The following is a 26257-nucleotide window of genomic DNA, read 5'->3' as shown; positions in this document are numbered from 1 at the left end:
AGCTCCCAGTTGCTTTCAAATACTCGAGTCCTCTGCATTGTACATTTCTGATCCTTATGGGAGTGTGCCATTACCCCTTGGGGGTGGAAGAGGCAGAAACAAGTTTGGGGCCAGGATCTTTCTGGATGCTTGGCATGGGGTTCATTTTTCTGATCTGTCTCTGATCTTCAGAAGTCCCTGAATCAGCTTATTGGGACTGTCCTAAAGGAATGGCGTTGTGGAAACTACCAAGTGTAAGCTCTGTTATACTTGGGTGAGTAACAGTATTGGTTATAAACATGGTAAAACATCTGGTATTTTCCATTTATCATCACTTTTGCTGTTTATTCTTGCACTTTGTTCAGCTAGGTGAAACTGGAGTGGTCTGTTTGCCCGTAAAAGGCTTCACTTTCTGGTTTTTGCACTCTTTGTTTTACGTTTTGATTCAGATTAACATGATAGATATTGGCTGAATATGAGACTTTTACATTTGAAAACATTTTTTCACTTAAATGTTAATTTAGATGGTTTAAGTTGCTTTAGAGACTCTCAATTTGAGAAATACAATTCCTTTCTTGCTTTAGGAATCATTTCCTGATAGGGAAGTAGGTTTTTATCTGGTTTAGGAGAATCCTGACTCCTTTGTCCTGGCTAGCAGGAGTTCGTGTTGCTCATTTTGGTGTGGATGTGCATGGAATAATGGTGGTTGTGACCCTAAGGCCCAGGAAGCAGCCTGAAAGCTTTGGTGGGATCTTTAATTGTCCATCTTTAACCTGGGGGCAGGTTCTTTCACCACCTTAGTATTTAGAAAGGAACAAAAGCAAATGTAAGTGAGGACAATGAGGTATAGGCCACAGCACAAGGAGAAAAGAAGTAACCCTCAGCTATCCGGATGGCCAAGGAGAAGGTAGCCCAGCTCTCCTTATCTGGGGAGCCATGTGCTAGCTGCTGCCTGCCCTGCCTCCCTGAGTGCCCTCTGGCTGGGCATCAGGTTCTGGGGTGTAGTCTTTTTTCTCACTAATCTGCAGCAGCCCTGCCGACTGTTTTCCTTCTCATCTGTATTCAAGTGCCCATAACTTGGGAGAAAAATGACCTTTGGGGTTGAGGTTTTCTAGTGTTTGGTCTTTGTCCACAGGGGCTTTTTTTTTTTTTTTTTTTTTTTTTAGGAAACCTTGAAGAAACTCCATCTGCATTTTGAGTTAGAACCATGAGTAAAGGAGTTTCTTTTTTATAGAAAATTGTCCAGATGCTGGGTTATTTGGGGAGGGGAGGGTGGGGGAAGTTTCATAGTGACAGGAGAAGGAATAATATAGAAGAGAGGCATTTGGAGGATTTCAGTATGTCTTAGAGCTGGTACATCATTATTAGTCCTTTGTGAGAGAGACATTTTGGAAAACTTTACAGGAAATTGGTTAAGATCCCTACAAATCAAACTATATCGATTCCCTTCTTCTTTATTTAGGGCTGAAAGGCAGAATCCCCCTACCACCTACCCCCTCCCCCATCCAGTGTGCACACATGGACACCGCTCTTACCGTGTGCTACCTTGGTTCCTGTACACTCCCAAGTGGACAGAAAGGCAGTTCCCTAGAGAAAGAACCCACTCTTCCCTCCCCATTCACTTGTCCTAGTCACAGCCCCTCTAAGTAGGAGGGGTCTGGCCAGGGTTTTTATTGCGAGGGTCCGGTTGTTGGGTTGTGGTCCATCTGCCTGTGGCCCCAAGTCAGCCTGCATTTTTTTCTGTACAGACAGGCAAAGGCGCTGACGCTATTCTTCTAAACTGGGAAATGAAATGCAAAACCGACGTTAATGTAACATTATGGTTGAGATTAAATGCACCAAAATCAGGAAATTCAAAGTTATGCTTCCCACAGCAACTATAACTCAGCCTCATCTGGCGTGTGTAGTATTTTGTGTTAGTGCGGATGGTGTTATATGTTAAGACATTAAAGTTAACACCATAAGCAGAGCACAAAATGCTTGAGGGGGCTGAGTTATGACGACTGTGTGAGCTGTAAGTGTTCTTGCACAGGCTCCCGACTCCTGGTATAATTTTTCCCTTGCCCATCAGACCAATTATTGCCTTTCTTTTTACTTATATCTCTGCTTTAACACGCCCTTCTTCCAGGGTCACCATAAATGAATTCCTCTATTGGTGGCCAGTGATGGTGGTAGGAATGGGACAGCCCACTAGGCCCTTTTGTCCCTTTTGTTGCTGCCTCCATAAAAATGGTGCTTCCCCCTCCATCTCCAAAAGCCCCCCCCCCCCCCCCCCCCCCCCCCCCGTTCACGGGCTGCTGTTTCCTGGTGGTCCCTCATAGGGACCCCCCCCCACCTCCCCGCTATCCCTTTTCTTTGACTGTCACTGTAGCTCCTCACAACCACTCCCCGAATGGGAACAAGCATTTGCTGTGTTCAGGTTTTGGCCCTGTTGTAACTTCACGTGAGAGCTGAAGGGGCCCTTCTTTATTTGGAGCAGACATAGCAATGTAGAAGTAAAATATACATCCCAGGGAGTGGAGCACTGATGCATGGTGCTGCTGCCTTATGTGTTTGGCATAGCAGAGGTACAGATCGAAGTGGGTTTATTTGCTCTATTCAGACTGCTTCTCTATCTTCCTCAGGGTTTATACCTTCAAGCTGCTGTGGTGTGTAGTTAGGGCTATGGAGTTGCCTGGGGGTGGGACCAGGAACTTTCCTTGGGGAGCATTGGGTCATTGGTAACAAAATCACCACATAATTTAGTACAAATCAAGAAACCTCCCCCTAGCCTCTTATTATCCTGGTGGCCTCCCCAGGGCTGACACAGCTGTTGGAATGCAGATTTTGTTAGACACTGGGCTAAGGTTGGTGGTGGGGAAGAGTTCTAAAGAATAGAGCCATTGATAAATGATGAATGAAATCAGGGACTGTAAATGAACAGTGACACTGAGCTGCCCTTTAATCAAGTAAGCAAAGGAATGGGGAGGACCTTATTCTCTGTAACTACCTTAGAGGCAATGCAAAGGCCTCTCTTTACTCTTGGGTTAGTAACTTCAAGCTCTGTATTAGATGCTGGGGACATAGAAACAAGTAAGAAATGATTCCTACCCTCAAGGAGCTCATAGTCTAGGAGGGTAAACCTACATGTAACCACTGTTAAGTGTTTGATTACATCACGTAGGTAAGTACTTGGTGCAGTGGGGACTCAAAGAATGATCAACCCTGCTCACAATGTGGAGGAGAGGTCACATGGGCTTCATGTTAAGAGAAATTTAGGAGATTTAAGAGGCCAAGTCGGCCTGTGGCCTCTCAGAACTTTTGCAGCAGGAATGAAAGAAGGTGCTCACAGAGTAAGCCACGATGAATTGGCCTAAGTCTGAAAAACTGACCTGGATTGCAGGGTCGTGTGTGGGAGTGCTGAAGATGAGGAAGAGGGAGAATGAAGACTTTGTACATGGCAAATATTTCACTGTTTGGTTAGTAGGATTATCTGTGTTGGTTATATGGTGCTTCTCACATTCAAGCTAGCAGGTCTTATTGGGATGTTGTGACAGTGTAAAGGCCAGAAGAGGTTTGAGAGAATTTTAGCCAATAAAGTATGGGCCAAAAGGTAAGGGTCAGCATAAAAATATGTAAACTGAGAGAAAAAAAATATGTAAGCTGAGGCCCTGAATCATTGTCAGGGGAAGCTAATCCAACTGCTATTGAAGGTAGCACAGGGTTGGGCTGCTTGGCCTTTTGGGGGAAGCAAGGGCTGGAGAATGACATGGCACCTCCCTCTGACCTCCAAAAGTATTGGCAGTTTGGATTTGGATCTGCTAGACATCCCTTGGGAAGACCCACCTTCCATAGACCATGGAGGTTTAGACCCTTCAAACAGATAAAGAGCTGGCTGACTAACATTGAGGGATGAGATGGAAGGATTAATGAAGAAATAGACCTGGGTGACAAGAGAAGATGTGCTAGAGCAGAGGTGACTGGAGGGCATAAGGTTGTAGGGGGTGGTGAGCTCTCCCTCTGAGCAGCAGCAACAGATACACAGCCATAGAAAAAAAGCAGGTAGTGGAGATGTGAAATCCAGGGTAAGTCCATAGGCTTCACTTCTACCTGCCTCCATCCTGTCTTGTTTTTCTTCTCCCCCAGTATTGATTACATTTCTTGCTTTGTAGACTGATCCCAGTTGTTTGACATGAGGAAACTGATATTAGGAGATGCCTTTTCCATCTCTTTGTCTTGTTGGGGAAAAGGATCCTGCATCATTTTGATTAAGATGCCATTGGGGTAACTATTTTTTATTCTCTTATCCTGGGTGTTCACAATACTTAAAAAAACCCCACAGCTATACATTTATGTGATGAGTTTTGAGCTCTAGCTGTGAAAATTGAGTCTTAGCCTAAAAGCCTGAAACAAGAGTATTCCCAGATTGACACTAGCTCCCCAGCCTGGCAGGTCTGCAGCAGAAGGGTGAGCAGGCTGGAACAGGCAGAGAAGGGTTTGTGTGTTTAGAGTGCTGCCACGGGCAAAGCCCTGTTAGGTGCTGAGAGAATCAGAAAGAAGGTAAGTAGACTCTGGAGGGAGAGACAAACATCAGCAAAGCTTTTAATTTGATGTACACGTACCTTGGAATAGGTTGCTGTTTTGGTCCTATCCCTGTATGTAGTGGCTAATGGGAGATCTTGGTCTGTGAGCAGCAAAACAGATCTGTTACATGAGCAGTGCAGTTCTGTTCCAGTGCTGTGGTATCTAGTATCCAGTGGTAGTATCTGGTAGTACCTGTTCCAGTGCTGTGGTATCCAGTGCTGAGTATCTAGTCCTAGGGAGGCCCTTTTAGCCAAGGTTTGGTCCAAAGTCTAAATGCTGGCAGAAGTTCTTATGTGGAGATGCTGATGTTGCTGAAAGGAAAGGAGCATACCAAGTCCACGGTGAGGCTGGGAGGCAAAGTTGGTGAGCCAGAAGAGGAAGTGTGAAGGTGTTGTTGAATGGAATAGAAGAAACAGATGTTGCAAGCCAGGGTTCATGGGAATGGAGTGAAAGTGTTCTAAGGGGTTAAAAATGGACGTGGGGAACCTGATTAGGAGGCGTTATTTGAAAGTGATGTTAGTAGGTTAGACTAAGGCAGTGATGGTAGGGATGGAGAGAAGAAATTATGTGTTGTAGCTTTTAGATGTGCTGGGGGGAAATGAGCTTGAGAACCATGCTTTGAAGTAGCTTGTAGCTCATTTGGATACTGGTGGGCTCCTAGGAGTCAGTGGTACTAAGAGATTTGGCAAGGGTAAAGATGGAACCTATGATTGTTGTAAATGGGGTGCTCTGAACTGAAGATCTATACTAAGGAGATCTGATAAGGTGAGTTCTGTAGTGGTGATATAAGTAGGATCTTTAAAAAAAAATTTTTTTTAACGTTTATTTATTTTTGAGAGAGACAGAGTGTGAGTGGGCGAGGGGCAGAGAGAAAGGGAGACCAAAGCCGGAGCAGCCTCCAGGGTCTGAGCAAGCGGTCTGCACAGAGCCTGACTCAAGGCTCGAACTCACAAACTGTGAGATCATGACCTGAGCCAAGGTCGGACGCTTAACCAACTGAGCCAGTAGGATCTTTTTGATCCTTGTTTGGTCCTACCTAAGGGAGGTAGGTAGTAATGATTAGGTAATTGGATGATAACCGGAAAGAAAGCTTGGAACCTTGTTCTCCAAAAGTGTGATAGAACTGAGAGCCACGGCTTAAGAGTGTGGTGTTTGGAAATGGAGTCCAGGGACTCTGTCTGCATTGTTGACAGGTTTTTTGTTTTGTTTTGTTTTGTTTTCCCCGGTGCTAGTAGCATTTGAATGAAAGGCCAACTAATAGACTGGAAGGGATTGGTAGTTAGTTGGGGATGGCGGAACTAGGGACTGAAGAATGGCATATGAAACATGCCATTTTGATCAGGTATACTTTCACTAGAAAGGTAAGTGACTAGAGAAACAAGGCCAGGGTAGGCCTTAAAAGGAAGTTCATGGTAGTTGGTTGATGTTGGTAAGGAATCCTTAGCGTGGTGCCTCAGGATCTTGTGAGAATTGACTGTGATCCTGTTCCAGATCTGTGGGCCAAAGTTAGGTCTTTCTCAAGAAGTCTTCATAGGAGAAGTATCCAGTCCTGCTTTTTGATTCATTTGGACAGAAGGAAGGTAATTTTCTGGAGAGCATAGTGTGAGTGCTCTGTGGGTAGCTGATGCCCCGATCTTGACAATATTTGTCAAGGGAGCAAGCATTGTCATGAAAGAAGACCTCCTGCTGGTTCCCTAACAGAGAGGTGCCAACTTCCTCAATAAAGTTCTGGGATGTGACATGCCAATTTTTCCCCCCTGGATTGTGGCAGCAAGGAGAATGAAGTTTCTGATGGCAAGAACCAGGAGTGGTTGGGAGAGCTAAAGGGCTTGTCCCAGGTGCTTGAAAGTGGGCCAACTAAGGGTTTGATGTGAGAAAGGAACTGACACCTGTGGCTCAGATTCTCACTTGGTCAGTATATCTGTGATCAGGAGGTAGTTTCATAAATGTTCTAGACTATATCTTTGTTATTCAAAGTGTGGTCTAACAGCCAGCAGCATCCTCATCATCTAGGAGCTTGTTAGAAATGCTTGTTAGAAATATCAGGCCCTAATCCAGCACTAAATACAATCTGTAATTTGACAAGAGTTTTGGATAACTTGAAGTCTGAGAAACACTGCTCTAGTCTAAACCAATGGTTCTCAAACTTTAGCAATCAGAATTGTGATCAGAATCACCTGGAAAGCTGGCCACAGATTGCTGGCCCCACCCTCAGGGTTTCTGATCCAGAGTCTGGGGCAGAGGCCAGGAATTTGCATTTCTAATAAACTCCCAAGTGAGGGGATGCTCCCTGTGAGGGAACAGGCTTTGAGAACCACTGACCTCCCTAGCTTTTTTGTCTGTAAAATAAGACAGTGATTCCTGCCTGCCTTACAGAGATATAGGATCAAATGAGCCAATGTGTGAGAAAAGTATTCAGTTCATCGTAGGCAGGATGTCAGTCTGTGTATTGCTTGCTCCATGGTCAGTGATTTTAAAAATCTGTCATGCCAGCACAACTGTTTCCCTGTCCTGGCTTCTGGCCAGCAGCAATGGTCAGAGAACAGGAAATCTGTGAAGCACCCCATGGAAATACAGTCTTCTGTGGAGAGACTAGTAGTCCCTTCAGGAGCGGGTCCTCCTGAAGCCCAGTCAGCTTCTCAGGTCTCCTACCCAAGTTGCCTACCAGAGCCTTTGTCTGGTGAGGCAGCCTGGTCCTGTCTTGATCACCTGTTATCCCAGGGTAGTGGATCTTTAGTGCAGTATTTGTGCTGATTGGGAAAATGTCCTTTGTCTAACCAAGCCTCTGATTTTATCTTGTGATACTGAGTACATTACATGACTTTCCCTCACCTTACTGGTTGATTAAATGAATAAGCATTGGGTGCATGTGGCCAAGTCTCATAATGTGTACTCTGGACCTCCAGAGTGAGGGAAACTAAGGTAGAGGTTCTTCTGATAAGAATATAGCATAATGGTTCAGAGCATAGAATGATCCAGAGCTGGACTCTGGATTTGAGCCTAGACTCCACCACCTACTAATGGTATGACTTGCCTTGGGCAAGTTAGTTGTACTTTTTATGCCTCAGTTGCCCTGTTGCCAAAAAGGGGTTAATAGCACCAACCTTGGGGTGCCTGGGTGGCTCCATCGGTTAAACATGCCACTCTTGATTGCGGCTCAGGTCATGATCTCAGGGTTTGTGAGTTCAAGCCCTGCATTGGGCTCTCTGCTGTCGGTGCAGAGCCTGCTGTGGATTCTCTTTCTCCCTCTCTGCCCCTCTGCCACTCATACTCTTTTTTCTCACTCTCTCAAAAATAAACAAACATTTAAAAATTTATGAAAAAATATATATTAGCACCAGTCTCAGGACTGTTGGGAGGATGAGATATAGGTGCTTAGAACAGTGCCTGGCATGTAATAGCTATAGGAGTTAGCTCTTACAAGTAGAATTAGCACTAGTAGTATTCTTACTCATGGCTTCATTGCAAGGTATTGGGGAATAGCGGGTGGCTGGGAAGCAGGCCCTGCTTTGGGAAGGATAGAGAAAGCCTTTAGGCCCTCTATCAACATAGTAGGTAGAGCTTAGGCATCACCCAGAGAGACTTTTTTTTTCCTCCACTGGAATGGTAAGTTAGACTTGAGACTTTCCATTTCCATGACTTCCCTTAGTGCTGCCTCTGGTGGGCCTCTCCTGCGTACAACCCCAAGATTTGCTTCAATTAATTTTATGACAAATACGTATACAGGTAGCTACAAAGAAATCGTTTGGTCGTTTGCTGCCCTAAAGGGTCAGCTTCACAGAGGCCACTAATATCTGCAGTTATTTACAATTGAGTATGTAAAAATGCTTGAACTGGGGCTGATCCACAGTCATATAAGGTAGACACAGAGATGCACACTACTGGATGAAGATGCAGTTTTGAAAACTTTTGGTCTTAATTTATTGTATTATGGTTTTTTTCTTAATTCAGATTTCAATAAAAGCAAATTATACATCACTCTGCACACTCCCCCCCCCCCCCCCAATAAAGAATAGCAGTGTCTATTTTCAGCCTCTTTTCTACATTTTAATTGCTTTGGGGTCTATGGGGATAGTGAAAAGGGACATGTAGGTGAAAAATCAGCCTTTTAAAGCTCTGATTTTTTACCCTTCCTTGTCCTGAAACTTCGAGCATCAGCTCTCATCTGTCAAAGTGTAAATCAGCAATTAAAACCCAAACAGCCAAATGCCAAAGATGACCCGAAGCACAAAGCAACTGACAAACAAGTCCGGACAAATCGACGGGTAATTTATAAGCTTTGCCCTAAAATCTAATTATTTGGCAATTCGAATTTGCAGCCAGCCAGGGCTCGGCAATAAATTTAACCCGCCATAAATTATTTAGGAGCAGGCTGTGGTGTAAATCAAAACCACGAGTGTTTGTTTAAGAAATAAGCTCCTTGTGCATAAAATGTCTTTTTTTTCCCCCCAAGGGAGAAACTGTTAAGCAAACCGTGCCCTGTTCGTTGCCCAGTGCAGCCCTCACTTCCCCCTCTCAACTTCTCCTCTTCCCTGTGGCCAGGAGGTACCTTGATCCCTTGGAGGAAAGCCTGCCTTTGCATGGGATTTGTAGCCCAAAACGAAGTATTTGCATAAAACTCATGATTTTGCCACATACTGCTTTTTCTACCTCATGGTGTGATGTTGCTTTTGGATTTATCAAACCTTTCTGTGCACATTCTGGAATTTTCTTCATAGGATAGAGGGAAGGTATAGATTAGTTGTTACCATTTCTAAATCGAAGGAATGCCAGTTCCTAGGTTGAGAGGAGGAAGCCATGAGAAATGATCTGCTGATTCCCTTATTTCAGACAGGACCATAGAACCATCAGCTCAGGCAAAGGAGAACTTGTGCTTTGAAAAAAAAAAAAAAAAAAAAAAAAAAGGTCTGTAAGAACACTACACTATTAAAACTTCTGTCCCATTGTCAAGAAATTCCAGCAGTCCAACCTAAGTCCCTTCTGCTTAAAATCCTTCTGTTGTTGTTCTATCTTCAAATACAATCTTATCACTGAGGACACTTTAGTTGAAGGGAATTTGAATACCCTGAAAGCAACCTACACATTTATTTCTTGTAATCTACTGACTGTAGGTGTGAAATTTCATTTGAACCACTATTGCAGTTTTGTCCTGAGACAAATATTTACTTGGTGCTTCCTTTTTATGTGTCTTCCCTCCCCTTAAAAAAACAAAGAAAGGTTTGCTGTTGTCATTTTATTGAGGGAGACAGCGGATACAGTAGGTTTGAAACCATGGATACTTTCAAAAATCCAAATTCTGAGGCTTCTGTCTTGAGTTGTCAAGTTGTGGCTAGTTCCCATCCACCATCAGCAGACCAGCTTTTTGAATCTATCATGCTCTACCTTTGGACAACCTAGTGGTGCAGGTAGCTTGTGGACAGTGTAGGGTGACTAGCTATTCCAGTTTTAGCTCTGAAAGTTCTGTGTTCCAGGAAACCCTTGGTCTGGACAGACAGAAAACTGAGACATTGGTGGTTTGTAGCAGTTAAGGGAGGATGGGAGGCCACTTACAGATGAGAGACAGGAAATGCTTTGGGGTGTTCTCTGTCTGGATTTGAATCCTCACTCCACCACCTACCATGTTTGTCACCTTCAGTAGATCACATCACCTCCCTGGTCCCGTGGAGAGCTCTGTAAAAGCAGAGATCTCTGTTAGAGCTGTGTGCTTGGCTTTTATCTTGCTGTTTATCCTCCCTTTTCACATGTTACTTACCAAAAGTGGAGAGAGCGAGGTTTGCATGCGAGAACAGAGCTTGTGCTGGCGAAGCAAACCTAGGGCTCCTGGCTCCCACCCTCCCCGAGCCCCGAGCATAGCACCGTCTGCATCACTGCAGTTGCAGTGGAGCCTATGCAGCAGCGGTCCTCCAGGACTCTCTGCCTGCATAGTCCACGGTCTCTTGTAACTTGAGAGCAGCCTCTCTTCCTAGGAGACAGACCAAGCTCACTAAAGACAACCTTTCAGACTGGAAGAATCAGCTCTTGACCCTTCAGATTTTGAAAGCTGTGAGTCCTGTTCTAAGTCTTATTTCCCCATTTGGAGTCCCAGCTCTGCCCCTCACAAAGTGTGAAGCCTTGAGCAAGAGACCACTTCTTTTTTGGGCCTTAGTTTATCTGTAAAACAGGGATCATAACAATTGTTGTTAAGAGGTTTCAATGAGGTCGTTCCTGTTAAGCATTTAGCAGAGTGTCTGCCATGTAGTAAACAACAAATGGAAGGAATGAAATGATTCCATTTCCCAAGTGTCCCGAGGGTGTTGGAGCCAGCTCCTCTCTCCCCCTTGCCCAGACTCCAAGCACCTCAGAGAGAGGAGCCACATCTTCTTGTATTTGTCTCTATGTCCACACCCAGCCCCTGCCTGGTAAATAGTAGGTGCTTAATAGTGTTGGTTTATGAGCTGCTGCTGCTATGACCTATCTTCCAGGATTAATAAGGGTAAGATAAAGAAAATGTATTTGCAAGTATACTATAAATTGAAAGTCCTAATGCTCAGTATGTCCCTCCGCTAAGATACTTATCATAGTGCATTCTTCATTATTTGTTCAGTGTCTTTTCTGCTCACTAGTCTGTGCACCTCTCCAAAGCAGAGATACATCTCTCTGAATCCCACTGCAACACCTGTACAGTGCCCTGCACACAGTAGGTGCTACTCAGGTAGTTTAATTGAATGTAAATGACATACAGTTGTAAGGAATCATGGAACTATTCTTAGGGGAAGAATAAAGGACTGGTAAATACATACTGGTTCTTTCCTTCCTGATGCTACCTCCACACAAACAGACACTCATCTACTCCTAAAAACTTTTTCCCAGGGTAATGAGGAGATGGAGGGAAAAGGAGAGGCGGGAATAACAGTGTCTTTATCAGAGCAATTGCCTCCAGAAGCTAGTACTTAGGCACATCTTCATAAGCTCCTGGGTTGGAAGTTACTAAACCTATAATTTTAGCATTCCCTTTCTGATCATTATGAGCTAAAAACTGTTGAAGTGTTTGACATGCCCCAGGTGCACTGGCTGCAGAGTCATGTCAACTTAGTAGAGATTAGAGTTCTGCTCTCCTAAATGGACTGTTGGTGCCAGTATTTTGAGGTTCTGGGCTTGGTTGGGCAATCTTGGGAGGTAAGAAGTACCTAAGTGAGAGCCTTTCTGCTGACTCCTCATGGGGTCTTCTATCTCTCAGCTTCTCTTTGCATCCTCATTGGCTTAAATGAATATGCCTGTGTACAAGGTCATTGTTACAATAGCTGATGGTGCTGAGAAAGGGCCTGTGCAAAGTCATGTTCTGAGATTGGCTCTTGAAAGTCCCTCTTCTTGGTCTTAGGAAGAAGGCCTGGCTGATGGGCTAGTAACACTGGGCAGGTGTATTTATGATAGGTCCAATCCACCAAGTCCCTGGCCCCCAGGCATTTCAGGGATCTACTCTTCTTTTTGCTTGGAGCCTAGACTGGCTTGTTCCTCCTATCTGGGAGGGTGATCCTGAGTGTGAGCACAGGTTGGCTCCATTTCCCTAGGGGCAAGGAAGCCAGCAGCAGGACAGTTTGAAGACAGAGGTGCAGTGGGGAAACCCAAAGGCTAAGTTTTCAGAGAATCTACTGGGGATGCTGACTTGGTGCTAGTCAAAGCAGGAGCTGAAGCGCTTACTATTTTATAATAAATACTAATGAAATTCTAGATCTATAATAACATTTCAGATATCTGAAACAAACCATGTGCTTGTAAAAAAGTGGAAAGAGATCAACTTTAAGCCATAAATTCTTGGTAATAGAGGGGTTTTTTTCTATTTATGTTTGATAGATATTTTTGTTTCCAGAGGAATGTCAACTCCTAATTTCATAATGTATCATGGGCTTAAGAAAATTGAATTTAATAAAAGCCAGAGATGAATGGCATCCTTAAAGGTCCCAACACTTGTCTTTATTAGCAGGACAAACTGCAGGTCTCCAAACACTGCTTCTCTCCAAATGAAAGTTTAAATGAAAAGTACAGTTGTGTCACAGGTTAAATTTCATTGTGGGCCCAGCTAACATTGTTAGTGAGGAGCTGGCTGTATTTGTTTCTTTAGACACCAGGGCAGCCAAACTCACCAGGCTGTGGAGCCCCTGTTGGGGAAGTGCTGCTCCCACACAGTGGGAGGATAGATCAGAAATTCGGGTGTCAGATGAGCCCCACCTCAGAGTTAGCGCTTAGAAATCTTTGATTTCTGATTTTTCAGGGGGACCAATGTATATTTTGCTTGTATGTGTGCCTCAGTTTTATTTTTCAGCACGAAATTCTCCTCTACCATCTCTGCTTAGTAGTGCTTTGTGAGGAATGAGAGAGGCCCAGGGAATTGGGATGAGTACCCCCCTCTCTTCGAGTTGGGAGGAAAGATACCACCTAATCTGTGCAGCAGCTAGGGCCTCCTTGCTGTGCCCCCTCTGCCTCAGCCTTGCTGCTCTTCCTATCTCCAGGGGCTCCTGTTAGCTTCCCCATCTTTGGGGATCAGCGCGGGGAGACCAGGCAAGCAGAACCTTTGAATTTCTCTGTTATGAAATCTGACTGCCTTGATTTGGTCTTCAGTCCTGCTTTTATGTGTTGGATAAAAATAGATGCTTTAAAAACAAGCGTGGTGGTATTAAGTGTGTTTGAGGAAGAGGCTACCTGGCTGCCCTGGGATATCAAGGAGATCGGCCATTTCTTCCATCTTCCATCTCGTCCTTGTCCTGCATGCAGTCAGGTGTCCACAGCTTCTGTGCTGCTCCTCCAGGCTGTCCCCGGAGAGAACCAGTTTGCCTTGATTTTAGTGACATGAGAAAGATCCCCTCCAAAACTGGGGACCTGGGGTAGGGATGCTGCTGGAGCTGACTGCTGGGGCCACGGAGGGGGCAAAGCTCCCCTTCTCTCTCTGCAGTGGAGGTCTTTTCCACATGCTAATTTTACTCGGAGGATTTTGCTTTTTATTTATTTTTTTTATTATTTCCTATTTGTCTCTTCCAGATGTTTTCAGGGCAGTTTTTTTGTGTTGTAAACTAATTCCATTCATGTTTTAAAAATTTATGAAAGCGCTAATAAAAATGTCAAAGTGGTAAAAATGTTAGCTTTTCCTCTGCTTTGATTAAATTTTGCAAACTGTTTTTGAATATTAAAAAGCAATAATTTTTTTTATTCTCTCTCCTCGCTTTCCCTCTTCTCTCTGGTGCGTGTGTGCTCTCCTGCCCTCTCCCCCCTCTGGTGCATTCCTCCCTTCCCAGGAGCGATGTATGAGGCGTGCTGCACAGCCAGCGTTCTGCAAGCCTGTTTGCACACCAGGACCTTGGTGCTGTGCATCTCTATTAAATAACGGAGACAAATTAATCTTAGAGACACCAAACAAATTGTCACTCCTCCTCCTTCTCTTCCATTACGTTCCAGTGGACTGGGAAGGGCTGGCTAAGTGATTGGGGGGAGCAGGCTGGGGGAGGGTGTACTGCCTGAAAGAAAGGTGGGAGGCACTAGCGCCTATTACTCTTACTCAGTTTTCTTCTTCTCTTTAGTATCCCCTTTGGCTTTATTTATTATTTATCTTTTCTTTTTTTTTTTTTTTTTTAATGAATGAAGAAACTCATCGGTTCTGCTTAAATTTAAATGTAGAGGGCTGTGATTGGTCTTGTGGCTGGAGATCCAGGCCCATCCAGGGCAGAGGCCTGGGCAAGGGGGAGGAGTGGGGCTACTTTCATGGGCTCCAGTGAACAGGCCTCTGGCAGAGAACCAGTTGGGGAAACTGGGGCAGCTTATACTACTGTCTTCTTTCCCCTTTCCAGAGACAGTAGGGATGGGGCATGTGTCTAGTCCTGGCCACCTGTGAGGGTATTAACAGTGGGAAGGTTAGAATAAGAACTGAGCTGGCACCATTACACTCAGTCTTGGGTCTGGCCTGGCAGGAGCTAATGAGTCCAGAACATTCCCTCATTCTTGACTCTGAGTTATGAAATGGTTGGTTAAAAAAACGTATTCTTTTTTTTTCTGTATCTTTGCCATTCCAGGAAATTATCGAGTTCCCCATCCTGAAGCTAAATGGTCGAACCATGGAGATTGAGTCTACCTTTCACATGTATGTCCAGCCCGTAGTCCATCCACAGCTTACTCCCTTCTGTACAGAGGTAAGGGCCCTGGAGCTGGGCAGCAGGGGCTGCTGGGGCGGGAGCTTATGGGTCACTGGTGCTCTGTACATGCCGCTTAGGGACAGCTTAAGTTTTATCAGTGGCTAAGGCAGGTGCATATTGGATTCAGCAGTTTTTATAAAGTCTGCCACTCCACTTGCACAACTGTGGTCTTTGGGGACCCAAGGAGGGCACAATCTATCCCAGCTTCCCTAATATTTTCTCTTCCTTATCATCCCTATTCCTCCTGGTGTTGAGGCATTTGGAGTGGTATGCCACTCTAGGGTGGTGCTTTTGGGATTCAACTTTTTTTTTTTTTAATTTTTAAATTATTTTAATGTTTCTTTTATTTTTGAGAGAGAGAGAGAGAGAGAGAGAGAGCAAGCAAAGAGCGGCAGAGAGAGAGGGAGACACAGTATCCAAAGCAGGCTCCAGGCTCTGAGCTGTTAGCACAGAGCCCAACACGGGGCTCAAACTCACGAACTATGAGATCACGTCCTGAGCCAAAGTGGGTTCTTAACTGACTGAGCCACGCAGCGCCCCTTGGGATTCAGCTTCTTTTCAGTTCCATTTCCGTTGGGGCTGCTTGACAAGATGTGAAGATTTCAGCTTCTTGGAGGGAGAGGTTGTATTCAGGCTGTCTTAGCTTTCTGGTGATGCTTTTCTGTCCTTGAGCAAAGTGGTCCTGTGTGAAGTGTTGGTTTAGTGGGAAGCAAAACTGTATCATCAAGGAAAGAGAAGGGCAGTCCAAGTGGGGTATGAGGACAGCCTGGACAAGGCTGAAATATTCTTATCCTTATCCTTACCCTGTGCTGGGGTTATACTCCACCACCTTGCCAGCAGGTTAGTATTTGCCCCATTTTACAGATCGTGAAACTGGGACTAACTGAGAGCTTGATGCTTGATGCAGCTCAGAAGAGCTGCTAGGAGCAGAGAGGAGGTACCCCTGAAGGATTCTCATTCTCCGGCCTGTATGGAGAAGCCTTCTGTGGCTGCTTTCCTCTGTGATGTGTTGTGTTATAAACTCTGTGGTAGCCACAGGCTGTGGTGGAATCATGGGCCAAGTATGTATGGCAGCAGAAGGTAACGGGAAAACATGAGTGGTCCTGGAATCTTTTTAAGAATTTGGGGGCTGGGGTATATTCGAGACTTTGTGCCTTCTTTTAGAGATCTACTTGCTAAGTATGAGTGAAACATGAGGAAAGGAGTTCTTAAGTGATCCCAAAACAATCGTCTTGGTGTGGAGAATGCTGGGAAAGGGCCTGCCTGCCACTGGGGGGAAGGCCACATGGGCTCTGAGGCTGACTCAGCCCAGATACAAAGTCTGAGGGTCGCTCCTGGGCTTGATGCCAGTGTTTGCCGCCCAACCCAGGTGGGCCTTTTGGTGCAGGTATCCATATGCCAAGGGGTCTAGTCTCTCATGCCTTTTGTTGTTTCCAGTAATGGTGTTGAGATTCTTACTCCCTCTGGGATCTACATACCCGCCTCCGCAACCCTTGCCCCTGGGAATTACCTGTACCACCAGGGGGCGCTAATCTGTTCTTTTTGCCCCTTTTGGAAAAAATCAAATTTTAATGATGGCAAAAATCCCATTCCATATGGGAAGGGAAGACTTTCCTAAAACAAGCCAGTTACCTGAGCCTCCACTAGCCTGAAAGTGCAGTGTCCTCTTGTCCTTCTCTTCCTCCTCTCTGTGTGCAGATTGCCCCTTGGGGGCTTCAGCTGCAGCTAGGCTGCCTGGTGCAGTGGGGCAGGCCCAAATTTGAGAAAGGTTGCTGGCTGTTTAGGATGGAACAGCACTGCGGAAGCTCATCTCTGGGCAGGAGTGGATGCTTGAGAGTAATGGGAAAAGGGATCTTTTGGAATCAGGACTGCTACTGCTTCTTTGGGGAGGTATGGGAGGAGGGATTGTGAGATTGTGATGGGAGATATTTTTCTTTTTTCTAGAAAGTTTCACCCCAAGACACAAATACGTAATTTGGAGGGCAGGAAGCACGGTGGGTTGGGACCGTTGTTCTGAAGCCTTATCTGAAAGTGAAGATATGGCTGTGCTGTGGCAACAAGTGTGCCATTTCACCTCAGGCCTCCAGAGCCTCCAATTCTCCCTGACCCGGTCCCTGCCTTTTTGTCCAGCCTCACATCTCCCTGCTTCACACCCCCTCACTTCCCTCACCCAAGGTTACCCCCTCACAGTGTGCCTCTGCACATGATGCTCCTCCTGCCTGTATGCTGCTCCCACTCTCCACCCACCCCCCTTCTTGTCCTCTAGGACTTTGCTCAGGGTCACCTTCTCTGGGGAGCCTCCCCTGAGCCCCTGGCTGATCCCACTACACAAAGCGCTGATCAGATGCATTAAACTGTATATACTTATCTGTCTCCCCACTAGATTGTGAGTTCCTTGAGGGCAAGAACCACATCTGATCCATCTCCGTCCCATCATTAGGGCCTGGTGCCAAGTAAACACTTGACACATGTTCCTTAAATGAATGAATATTATTAAAGAGCTATTCAGCCACACCTTTCTCCCTGCCACCCCTGACCCCAAGTAACTGTATTGCTGACTCTCTTTTGAGTAAGTGAAGTCTTCTTTGGAAAACCTCAGATCATCCAAATGTTGCTCTGTCTCCATACCAAATGGAGTTGTAATGTAGAGAGAGGCATGGACAAAGGATGGGAGCCATCATTGTGGGGCCTAATCCAGCATGGCAGTAGCTGCCTTTGGGGTAGAGATAGAGATCATCATAATCAGAGGGAATTTTTTCCTTAGTAAGTGTGAGGAACAACTCAAAACCTGTGGATTGTGCCTCAGCAGTTCCTCTAGTAGGATTTTCTCTTGTGCACAAGAAGTTCTTAAGAACCCTGGTCTGTGTGCATGTGTGTGTGCATGCATGCATGCCTGTGACACGTGAGTACACATATGAGCACATGCTTGTGTGGGGGGAGAGACAGGCTCGGCAGGAAGAGGCATTCTGCCTTGAGTGGGTCTGTAGCCCACATATAGACACTCTTACTGCTCTGTGTAATGGACATGTTATTAGCCTGCTTGAGATTCTTTCTTAGTACCCGTTGATAGTCTGCCTGGAGACTTATTTCTGATAGAGACAGGATGAGACATGTTTCATTCCTTCCCAAGCCCTTTCCCTACCACCTCTAAAATCTGCTCCAGCTCATCAGATCTCTGCCTCTAGCAGCTGGGCTGCTGCACAGTCCCTGGCCATGTGTAGTCTTTTTTGTTGTTGTTGTCATTGTCTTGAAAAAAAAAAAAAAAAAAAAAACAAACTAGAAAAAATACCCATTTTGCTAAATGCCAGTAAAGGGCTTTGTCTTGCACCTGTACTTATAAAGGCTGAGATTTATTGGTCTCTTTGTCTGAGGAGAAAGAGTGGGTCTGATTATCAGATTGCACACCAGAGACAAGTGCTTATGTAATCAACAAACTGTCTTGGTGTCAGAATACGATTGTGTTGGAGATAAACTGTGAAAGGAGAAAGGCTGGATGCTGACATTCTATTGGCACTGAGTGGCCTGGGCTGCTTCCTGTAGTTGCCAGTGTTTATGATGAAGCCAGCTTGTTCCTGGACAAAGCCCTTGTGTGGGTAGGGGATCTCAGTAACCAGTCATGTTATCAGTCAGGGTCAAAAGCCCTCGCCTTGTGGTTTCCGAGTCTGGAGAAGCGGGAGTTAATCTGTAATCCCTCGGTGAAAGGAGCCACAGAGCACACATTAATTCTTCCTCTCACCTCTCCAGCTTTAAGTGGTTAAGGTCTCTGAGCTCTGTTTAGCCTGTGAGCCCTGGTTCTCAGCTTAATAATACTTGGCTTTGCTCTAGTACCTTTCATTGTGAGGATGTGAAAGCTTTTTACAAATATATCTTAACCCAAGTGAGATTGGGTTTAAACTGCAGCAGGAAGGATTTAAGTTATGCCTAAGGTAGAACTTTCCAATATTTATTTTTATTAAATTGGCTCTTTCCCTCATGGCTTCTCGTGTAGGTCTTAGAGATGTCTTATAGGTTGTCAGGTGCTTGGACTAATGTTCCTAATTCCACAGTCTCTTCATCTAGTGCCTTGGTAGAGCTAATAAGATGTAGTCCATCCTTGGAAGCATTAATACAGAGGAGTGAGGCCTCCTCCTGGAAGGATGCCTCTAGCTGAACCAATAGCTCAAGCCTCTGTGTCTCTGGGGGTGAGTTCATGCCCTTTAGGAATTCAGCTGTAAGCCATGTCTTGCTGAACCACAAGTGCTCTAGAAACACGTAGAGAGGGAGCTGAGCTCACTAGGCCCCCCTCAGGCTGATGATTCTAGGACTACTGACCACTGGATAGGAGTGTGAGAAAGCCCCAGGACCCTGGAGCCCTACCCACTACCACCAGGGTTGAAGAGGCGGGCCTAGCCTATAGAAGGAGATCCTGGAGAGCAGTGCCCTGGTTTTCCTTTAGAGTATAGTGATTTTCTCTCTCCGCATTAGTGATTTTCCTGGGCCCAGAGCAGGTGCTTGTAGAGTACATAGATGCTGACCTAAGTCCCATTTTCCAAGGAGGGAGGGCTCTTGGCAAGGGTACCCATTGGTTTCTTCTGCGAGTCCTTCTGGAAGCCCTTCAGTATTCACCTCATCTGAGTGACCCTTGGTAGGAGTCAGAAGTCGTAGACCTAACCTTGTCCCAGAAGACTCAGACTGGACATGAGACTGGCACACAGACCCCAGAGCTTTCCAAGAAGTAAGTAAGGCTGTAGGTTTTCCAGGATAGTCCTGACCCTAAGTCCCAGCTCCAAGCTTGAGGACATGACTTGGCTCTGGAAGAACCAAGCAGGAGAGAAGCTGGACCAGAAAGAAGAGCAGTGGATGCATGGGTGCTAGTCAGTCATCTGGATGTTGGACCTGGAGTTGGCAACAAGCCTACTCTGGGCTCTGGCCCCTGTGTGCCTGAGGCAAAACACAGGGCAACTGCCTGCTGAATGTGTGGCTCTGGGTGCTGGCTGGACTGGGAAGAGGAGGGGCTGCCAAGAAGAACACAGATTCCATGAGGGCAGGGTTTTCATGTTTTTCCTCATGGCTGGATTCCTAGTTCTTAGAATGGAGTCTGGCACATTGTAGGCTGTCCATGAATAGCTGTTGACTAAATAAATGGAGGAGTCTTGGCACTCTAAGATGAAAGCTGCTGACCCAGAGCTCTTCCTCACCCTAAACCTCCACTCCCACCCCTCAGCAGACCAACTCTTCTTCTCTTTGGCTCAGGCCCTCCCTCTGCTGGGCAGTTCTTTGGTCTCCCAAGCAAGGAAAGGGTGTGGAGGTGCCAGCCGGGTGGGCATGCTGTGGGTTAAAGCCTTGCGAAACAACAGTGTAGTTAATCTTTCTAATTTATTTTCCTTTTAGACCATGGGAAGTCTGTAGGCAGCAGCTGTTACCCAATTAAAATACAGATTAATATAAAAACAGTTTCTGGAATATAAAATAGAGTGGCTGTGTCCTTACACTTCCTTAAAATACCACCTAATAATGACTTGATGAACTACAGAAACCCACCTAGAGGAACTCAGCGTTCTTAAAATGAAAATTTCTTCCCTAAAAGGTGTGTATTACCATTCCATGTAAGTCGCTACGAGAAAATAACCTTCCCTCTTAGAGCCAGCGGTTCCTGTGATTTGGGTATTTGATATTCATTAAATGTAATTATAGTTTAATTGGAGTTTAATCCCCCCCCCAACACTTACAAAAAAAAAAAAAAAAAAAAAAGAAGTTCCCAAGCAAGCCTGAGATGCTGCTCTCTGTGGAAGTAGCCAGGGGCACATTGGGCATGGTGATTTCCTGCTGGATCCAAGTCTATGGATAGGGGCCTCCTGCCTCAGATCCCTGAGGCAGTCTGTCCTAGTCTGTGTCCGAGGGATATTTTCACTTCCAAACAATGCAAAGCAACAAGCTTGTTTGAAGCTAGGCCTGACCTGGGTGTAGCATAGGCCCGTGAGTCAGAAATTCTCTAGAGCAGATTCATACATTAGGCCTTTTCATCTGCATTAAGTTAAAGGTGTCTATTTCTTACTTGCCTAGTTGGTGTTGAGGGCCCGGGTATTTAGGGTGAAGGGTAGATGCCTGTGGGGCTCCCCTGGCTCTTCACTGATGTTACAAGGGGAAATGCTGGACATCAGAACCCAAGTATGGCTGTCCTGTGCAAGTATTCTCCAAGTTCTCTGGGAACTTCTGTGAAGCTTGGAGGTGAATTGACTTTAGATTGTAATTTGTAGGGAGTTATTGAGCCTATTGAATACAAAAGATACATAAAATCAGGTTTTTTTCGAAGTAAAAGCTGAAATGGGTATGAAACACACCCTGTGGTCAGTATGTAGGTGTGTATCCCCCTCTCAGGGCAGGGGGAATTCACCTTGTATCCTGGGACTTTATTCCCAAGGCTTCTGTCAGATTCTGAGCCTAAAGCAGTGCACACCAGAATCTTTTACAGTAGAAGGAGAAAAACAGAAAGAAAAGGATCCAGTCCAGTTTTGAAACCCTGTGCCCTCCGGTTCCACCTATTGGCTATTTCTCTTTCCTTTCAGCTCACCGGGATTATTCAAGCTATGGTGGATGGTCAGCCAAGCCTGCAGCAAGTACTGGAGGTAGGTTGAATGACCTTTAATTCCTGACCTCTGACCCTTTCCTGCTGCCTTTCTCTCCCTCCCCTCCTGAGAATGTAGCCGTGTAATTTGACTATGATTATGGCTTGATTAGAATAACATTTGCTGTCACATCAGTGACATGCTGTTGAGAGTATTGAACCATTGATCTGTCATCTCCAGCTGTTCCCATCAGGGTTACTGGCAAGATGTCCGAGTGCTGCCCTGAGATCCTCACAGGGCTCCCCACCCCCTCCTGGTCCCTGGCCCTCTGCTGGGCGGCATTGGCAGCCTGTGCTGGGCGGGTCAGGGAGTAGGGGGGCGCTGAGCTGTGGCACTGCAGGACTAGCCCTGGGGACTGGAGGTGTTTTTGTTTAGCTTTAGTGTGGGCTTCCTGTGGCATGTGAGCACTTCATTAACTCACCCAGAACTCCCCATCGATGGCTTTTGTTTGCTGTCAGCTCCTCCAGGAGGTGCGGCTGGGCCCGCCTGCCCCACTGCAGCTTGCCGCTGGATGCGTTGTGCCTGTCAGGGGTGCAGAGGCTGCACTGGGTAATGATTCCTAATCAGAATAATTACAACAATTGCCTATGTGAGGGAAATCAAATTAAAGGCTTTAGAACCCTTGGCAGAGACCACACTTCTAGGATGTTCTCCTCGGGGAGCTGGAAAAGGTTAAGATGCTGCTTCTTGTGCTCCAGCCTGAGGGAATAAAGAAGGGCTATGCTTGGCCTCAGCTAGTCTCCCACCCCTTCTGGCCTGGGGGTTTTCACCAAGGGAGAAGGTCCCCCTCCCGCTCCCTCCTCTCTAGAGGGAGGGGAGAAGAGAAAAAGCCTGTGGATCTCATTTGGTGCTTTATTTATCTTTAAGACCAATAAACGCAAAGCTTAGCCCCTATCAAAGCACAAGAGAAAGCAGAGTGTTGGGGGGATAGCAGGGCACACCTGCATTGGAGGTAGGCAGCCTAGAGGAAGTTGGATGGTGGCAGGGAGAGGGAGGAAGATCTCTTTATTTAGCCAAGAGATTCTGCCCCATGGGAAAGAGAAATGCAGACTGAATTTCCTGGGGCTCCTCAGGATGGAGTCAGATTTAGGCTCACCTAGTGGCAGGTGTGCTCTCTGTTCCTGGGAGTGTATAAGCCTAGGCTCTGTGACTGGTCAAGCTCTGGGTAGGGTCAGCATTAGGGTACCTGCAATACATTGGGAGAAGATAAGATGAGCTCTGAGGTGTCCCCCAGCCCCACTGACCCTCTTTTTTTCAGGAGAGATTAACTCCTATGATTGAGGGGGCCCCTTAGCATGGATTGCACCCTGTAAGACCGGATTCAAGGAGAAAAAGGGGATCCATCCTTTCCTATGTCCCAGCCAGGGCCTAGCATGTGATGGAGGCCAGAGAGCAGGCAGCTTTTTTTCTTGGAATGTCTCTGGCCAGGATCCTAAAAGGAAGATGCCTGCTGTAGGCCAGCACCAAACTAGGGCTGTTGAAATTACGGGATTTTTTTTCTTCAGTGGTGCTGGTTGCCAGGGACCTGTGGTCTTCAGGAGGCTTCCTCCTGCTAACCCCAGGCCAGCCTGGAGCAGGGTGCTCAGAGGATTCTGAGTCTCACCCAGGAAGCTACTTCAGCACACTGTGTGGGTAAAGAGGGAAGATTCCGGGCATCAGCCTGAATAGGGAGTCTCTGGCAAGGAGACTAGAATAGGTTCTGCTTTGTCCCATTAGCCCTGAGTTGGTCATACAGCTAAAAAGCTAACTTCTTGTCCTAACCAAGTCCCTGAGCAGGTGGCCAGCTAGATGTTTGCCTGACTAATTTGGTCCAAGTAGGACTCAAGCTAGACCTTCTGTAGCTGGGAGGGCTAGCCCAGCTGATTGGGGGTTTTCTCAGTGGTTCTTCTAGCTCTTTATCCATTCAAGCATAGGGGGAAGGAAAAGGGCAGATTTATTCCAAATGTAGTATCTCTTCCCTGGACAGGCTCACAGTGGAATGTTTTCACTGAATATCTATCACATGAGTGAATGGCCTACGTCCTAAGCTTCTGAAGGACCCCCTGTGAGTATTAAGTGCTTCTCATGGGGAAGGCTTGGTCTTGCTGAGCATTGGCTCCTGACAGTCCTGTCTTGCTCTTATCTAAGAGCACTGTGCAGGAGTTGGGGCATTGGAGAGCCCCCCTGGAAGATGGGGCACTTCCCTTGGGGATTTAAGGCCAGTGAGCTGGAGCAAGGTTAGCTGACATAGGGAGCTCCAGGTTTGCCTTACCTCTTCTGTAAAGTCTTGGGAAAGGGTATACAAGTGTGCATGTTCATCTGTGCAAGTGGGCCATAGTGGCTGGGGAGACAAGCCATTCAGCAGTGGAAGGTCCAGAATGTAGCTTGCTGCAGAGACTCTTGGCCCGAGAGGGATTCTCTGGTGTACAGACTGTGAAGAGGGTCAGCACAGTCTGGCTCAGGGAGCAGCTCTGACCTCCTGGGAGTGGGACTGCTCTAGCCGTGGAACCACATAGGATCCTTGGCCCTACTCAAAGACTGTGTCAGTGTGGACCAGGCCTCCAGGATCTCTGAGATGTCTGGGGAGCCAGCCTATACCTGCTAGAAGTCATCTTACTTCAAGATTTCCATGGACTCTCCATTACTTGCTGGAGTCTTCACAGTCTGGTTTAACCTAGCCCCCAGCCTCATTTCCTGTCCCTTCTTTCTACACACTGTAGACATTGGTCACACTATTCCCTACTCATATTTCAGTAAATCAGTAGGTATCTTATGAGAAGGTACTGCAGTAGATTAGGGATTAAGACTGTGAATAAGACAAATAAGAGTCCCTGCCTTCATGGTGCTTATAGTCTGGTGGGGAGGGCAGACATTAAGCACATAATTGCTTCTCAAATACAAAATGATTGTGCGTGTGCCTTTGCCTCTGCCTGTAGCATCTTTTCCTGTGTTCCATCCTGTCAAGCAAACCCAACCACAGAATCCCAAGTTCAGTTGTCTTCTTTGTGAAGCCTTCCTTTCTGACTCTTTACCCTGTAAAAGATAGAGCTAGCCACTTCGTCCTCTTGGTCCTATAGCATTCTGTTCACTTCTCCATGGTTGCATCTATTATATTGTATTATGATGATCTGCCTTTCTTGCCTTCTCAGCGTACTGTCTATTTTGTGGTAGGCACTTAATACCTTATTACATTTAATTCTCAAAACAACCCTGTAAGGTTAGTCATCTGCCTCGTTTTATAGATGAAGGAAACTGAAGTTCAGAGAGATTAAATGACTTTTAAATGACTTCCCATCAGTGACACAGCCAGGATATGGAACAGTCAGGGTTAGAACCCAGATGTGTCTGACTTTCAATCCTATGTTTCTAGCTTCTTTGCCTTTAAAAACTAATCCTTCTGCGTGAGTGGAGCAATGGTGATCTGCTATACTCTCACCCCATGCCTGGGATCTTCTGAAAAATAGGCAATATTTCATGAATTCTTTATGATAATTCTCTCATTATATACTGATTTTAATGTTTGTACTTGCAATGTGAGTGCAAATAATAAAACTGATCAAAGGGATGAAGGGAAAGAAATACTTATAGCATGTTTAGGAACAGTTTTTATCTCTGTCTAGGAATTGAGCTCAGCCTTCAATAGAGTCCACCGAATTTGAATTTGAATCCTCAACCAGGAGAGGAGAAACATGAAGTCTGGGGCCAGTTTATGAGCTTTTAGTAACTAAAGCAGGCAGTGCAATCCCAGAGATCAAGAAGGGGTTCCAGCCCAGCAAGGGAGCTTTTTTTGCTAGACTCACGGTGACGATTAACTTTACTTTCATTGGGGGGAATCACCAAATTCATAAATGTGGTTAATAAACGTTTGGTAGGAGGATGAAATGAGTGAGTGAATGAAGAAACCTGTGGATTGGAGTCCCTCCTTGAGGCCTCTTTCCAGCCTGTTCTCATGGCCCAGGGCAACCTGTGTCTGTGCTAGGCTCTGCTTTTGAGGACCAGCCTACTGGGATATGTCCTTATCCTGTCTGGGGCAGGCAGTGGGACAGTGGAGAGACTCCCTCCTCCCCTGACTCGGGCTTGTGGATCTTCCTGCAGGGATTGTCCTCCCTGTGCCCCCACAGCCCTGAGCCAAGGCTGAGAGCAGAGCCATGGCTGGATAAGATTACAGATTTTTCCTGCTCTGATTACAAGCAGCTTATCTGCGTTTCACTGTTGTGGCTCTTCACAGACTCAGGAAGAAAAAAAAGAGGGAAATCTCATCTGTTCTTGTTGTGTACTTTTCAGAGGGTCGATGAGTGGATGGCGAAGGAAGGCCTCTTAGATCCAAACGTCAAGTCAATTTTTGTCACCTGTGGAGACTGGGACTTGAAAGTCATGTGAGTACAAGAAGGACTACTTTGCTGTCAGGGCTTGGAATCTGTGGGGCCAGGTCTTCCTTTCACAGGCTTACACATCCAAGCCTGCAGGGCAGCTGAGTTAGGGAGTGTCTGGATCTTGGGGGCTGCCAAGGTGGGAAGAGGGCTGGGAGCCCTGCCTTCTGCCTCTGGAACAAGGAATAGTAGACAAGTCAAGGACCCTACTGGGATTGCTGTTGTCGGGGCGTTCTGGCCTTTGCCAGGTCCCACTGCTCAGGACAGCCCTTCCAGTTGTGGGGTTACTTATTGTCCTGGAAGGAAGGAAGGAAGGAAGGAAGGAAGGAAGGAAGGAAGGAAGGAAGGAAAGGAGAGGAAGGGGTTAAAAGAAGATTCTTTTTCTTTTCTTTCTTTTTTTTTTTTTTTTTTGAGAGAGAGAGAGAGAGAATGAATCTTAAGCAGACCTTAGGCCCAGCATGGAGCCCAATGTGGGGCTCAATCTCACAACCATGAGATCATGACCTGAGCTGAAATCAAGAATTAGGTGCTTAACTGACTGAGCCATCAAGATGCCCCAGATCCTTTTTTTTTTTTTAAACCAAATATATAGCATTTACTACTC

At 46.0% G+C, this 26257-nt stretch overlaps 1 protein-coding gene across 11 annotated transcripts in view; it reads left to right on the top strand.

Annotated features, from left to right (window-relative positions):
• The window catches only part of ERI3 (ERI1 exoribonuclease family member 3), a 127942-nt gene that overhangs the window by 18680 nt on the left and 83005 nt on the right, over nucleotides 1-26257 (top strand). For all 11 annotated transcript variants that reach the window (XM_043574742.1, XM_043574746.1, XM_043574744.1 and 8 more), the window contains 3 exons: nucleotides 14580-14696; nucleotides 21245-21304; nucleotides 25568-25659. In XM_043574742.1, the coding sequence (XP_043430677.1) occupies nucleotides 14580-14696; nucleotides 21245-21304; nucleotides 25568-25659 (269 nt within the window). The remainder of the gene's footprint in view (nucleotides 1-14579; nucleotides 14697-21244; nucleotides 21305-25567; nucleotides 25660-26257) is intronic.

Source organism: Prionailurus bengalensis, chromosome C1 (assembly GCF_016509475.1).
Source record: "Prionailurus bengalensis isolate Pbe53 chromosome C1, Fcat_Pben_1.1_paternal_pri, whole genome shotgun sequence".
In the NCBI taxonomy this organism is placed as follows: Eukaryota; Metazoa; Chordata; class Mammalia; order Carnivora; family Felidae; genus Prionailurus; species Prionailurus bengalensis.
This window is presented reverse-complemented; position numbering and strand designations above follow the sequence as displayed.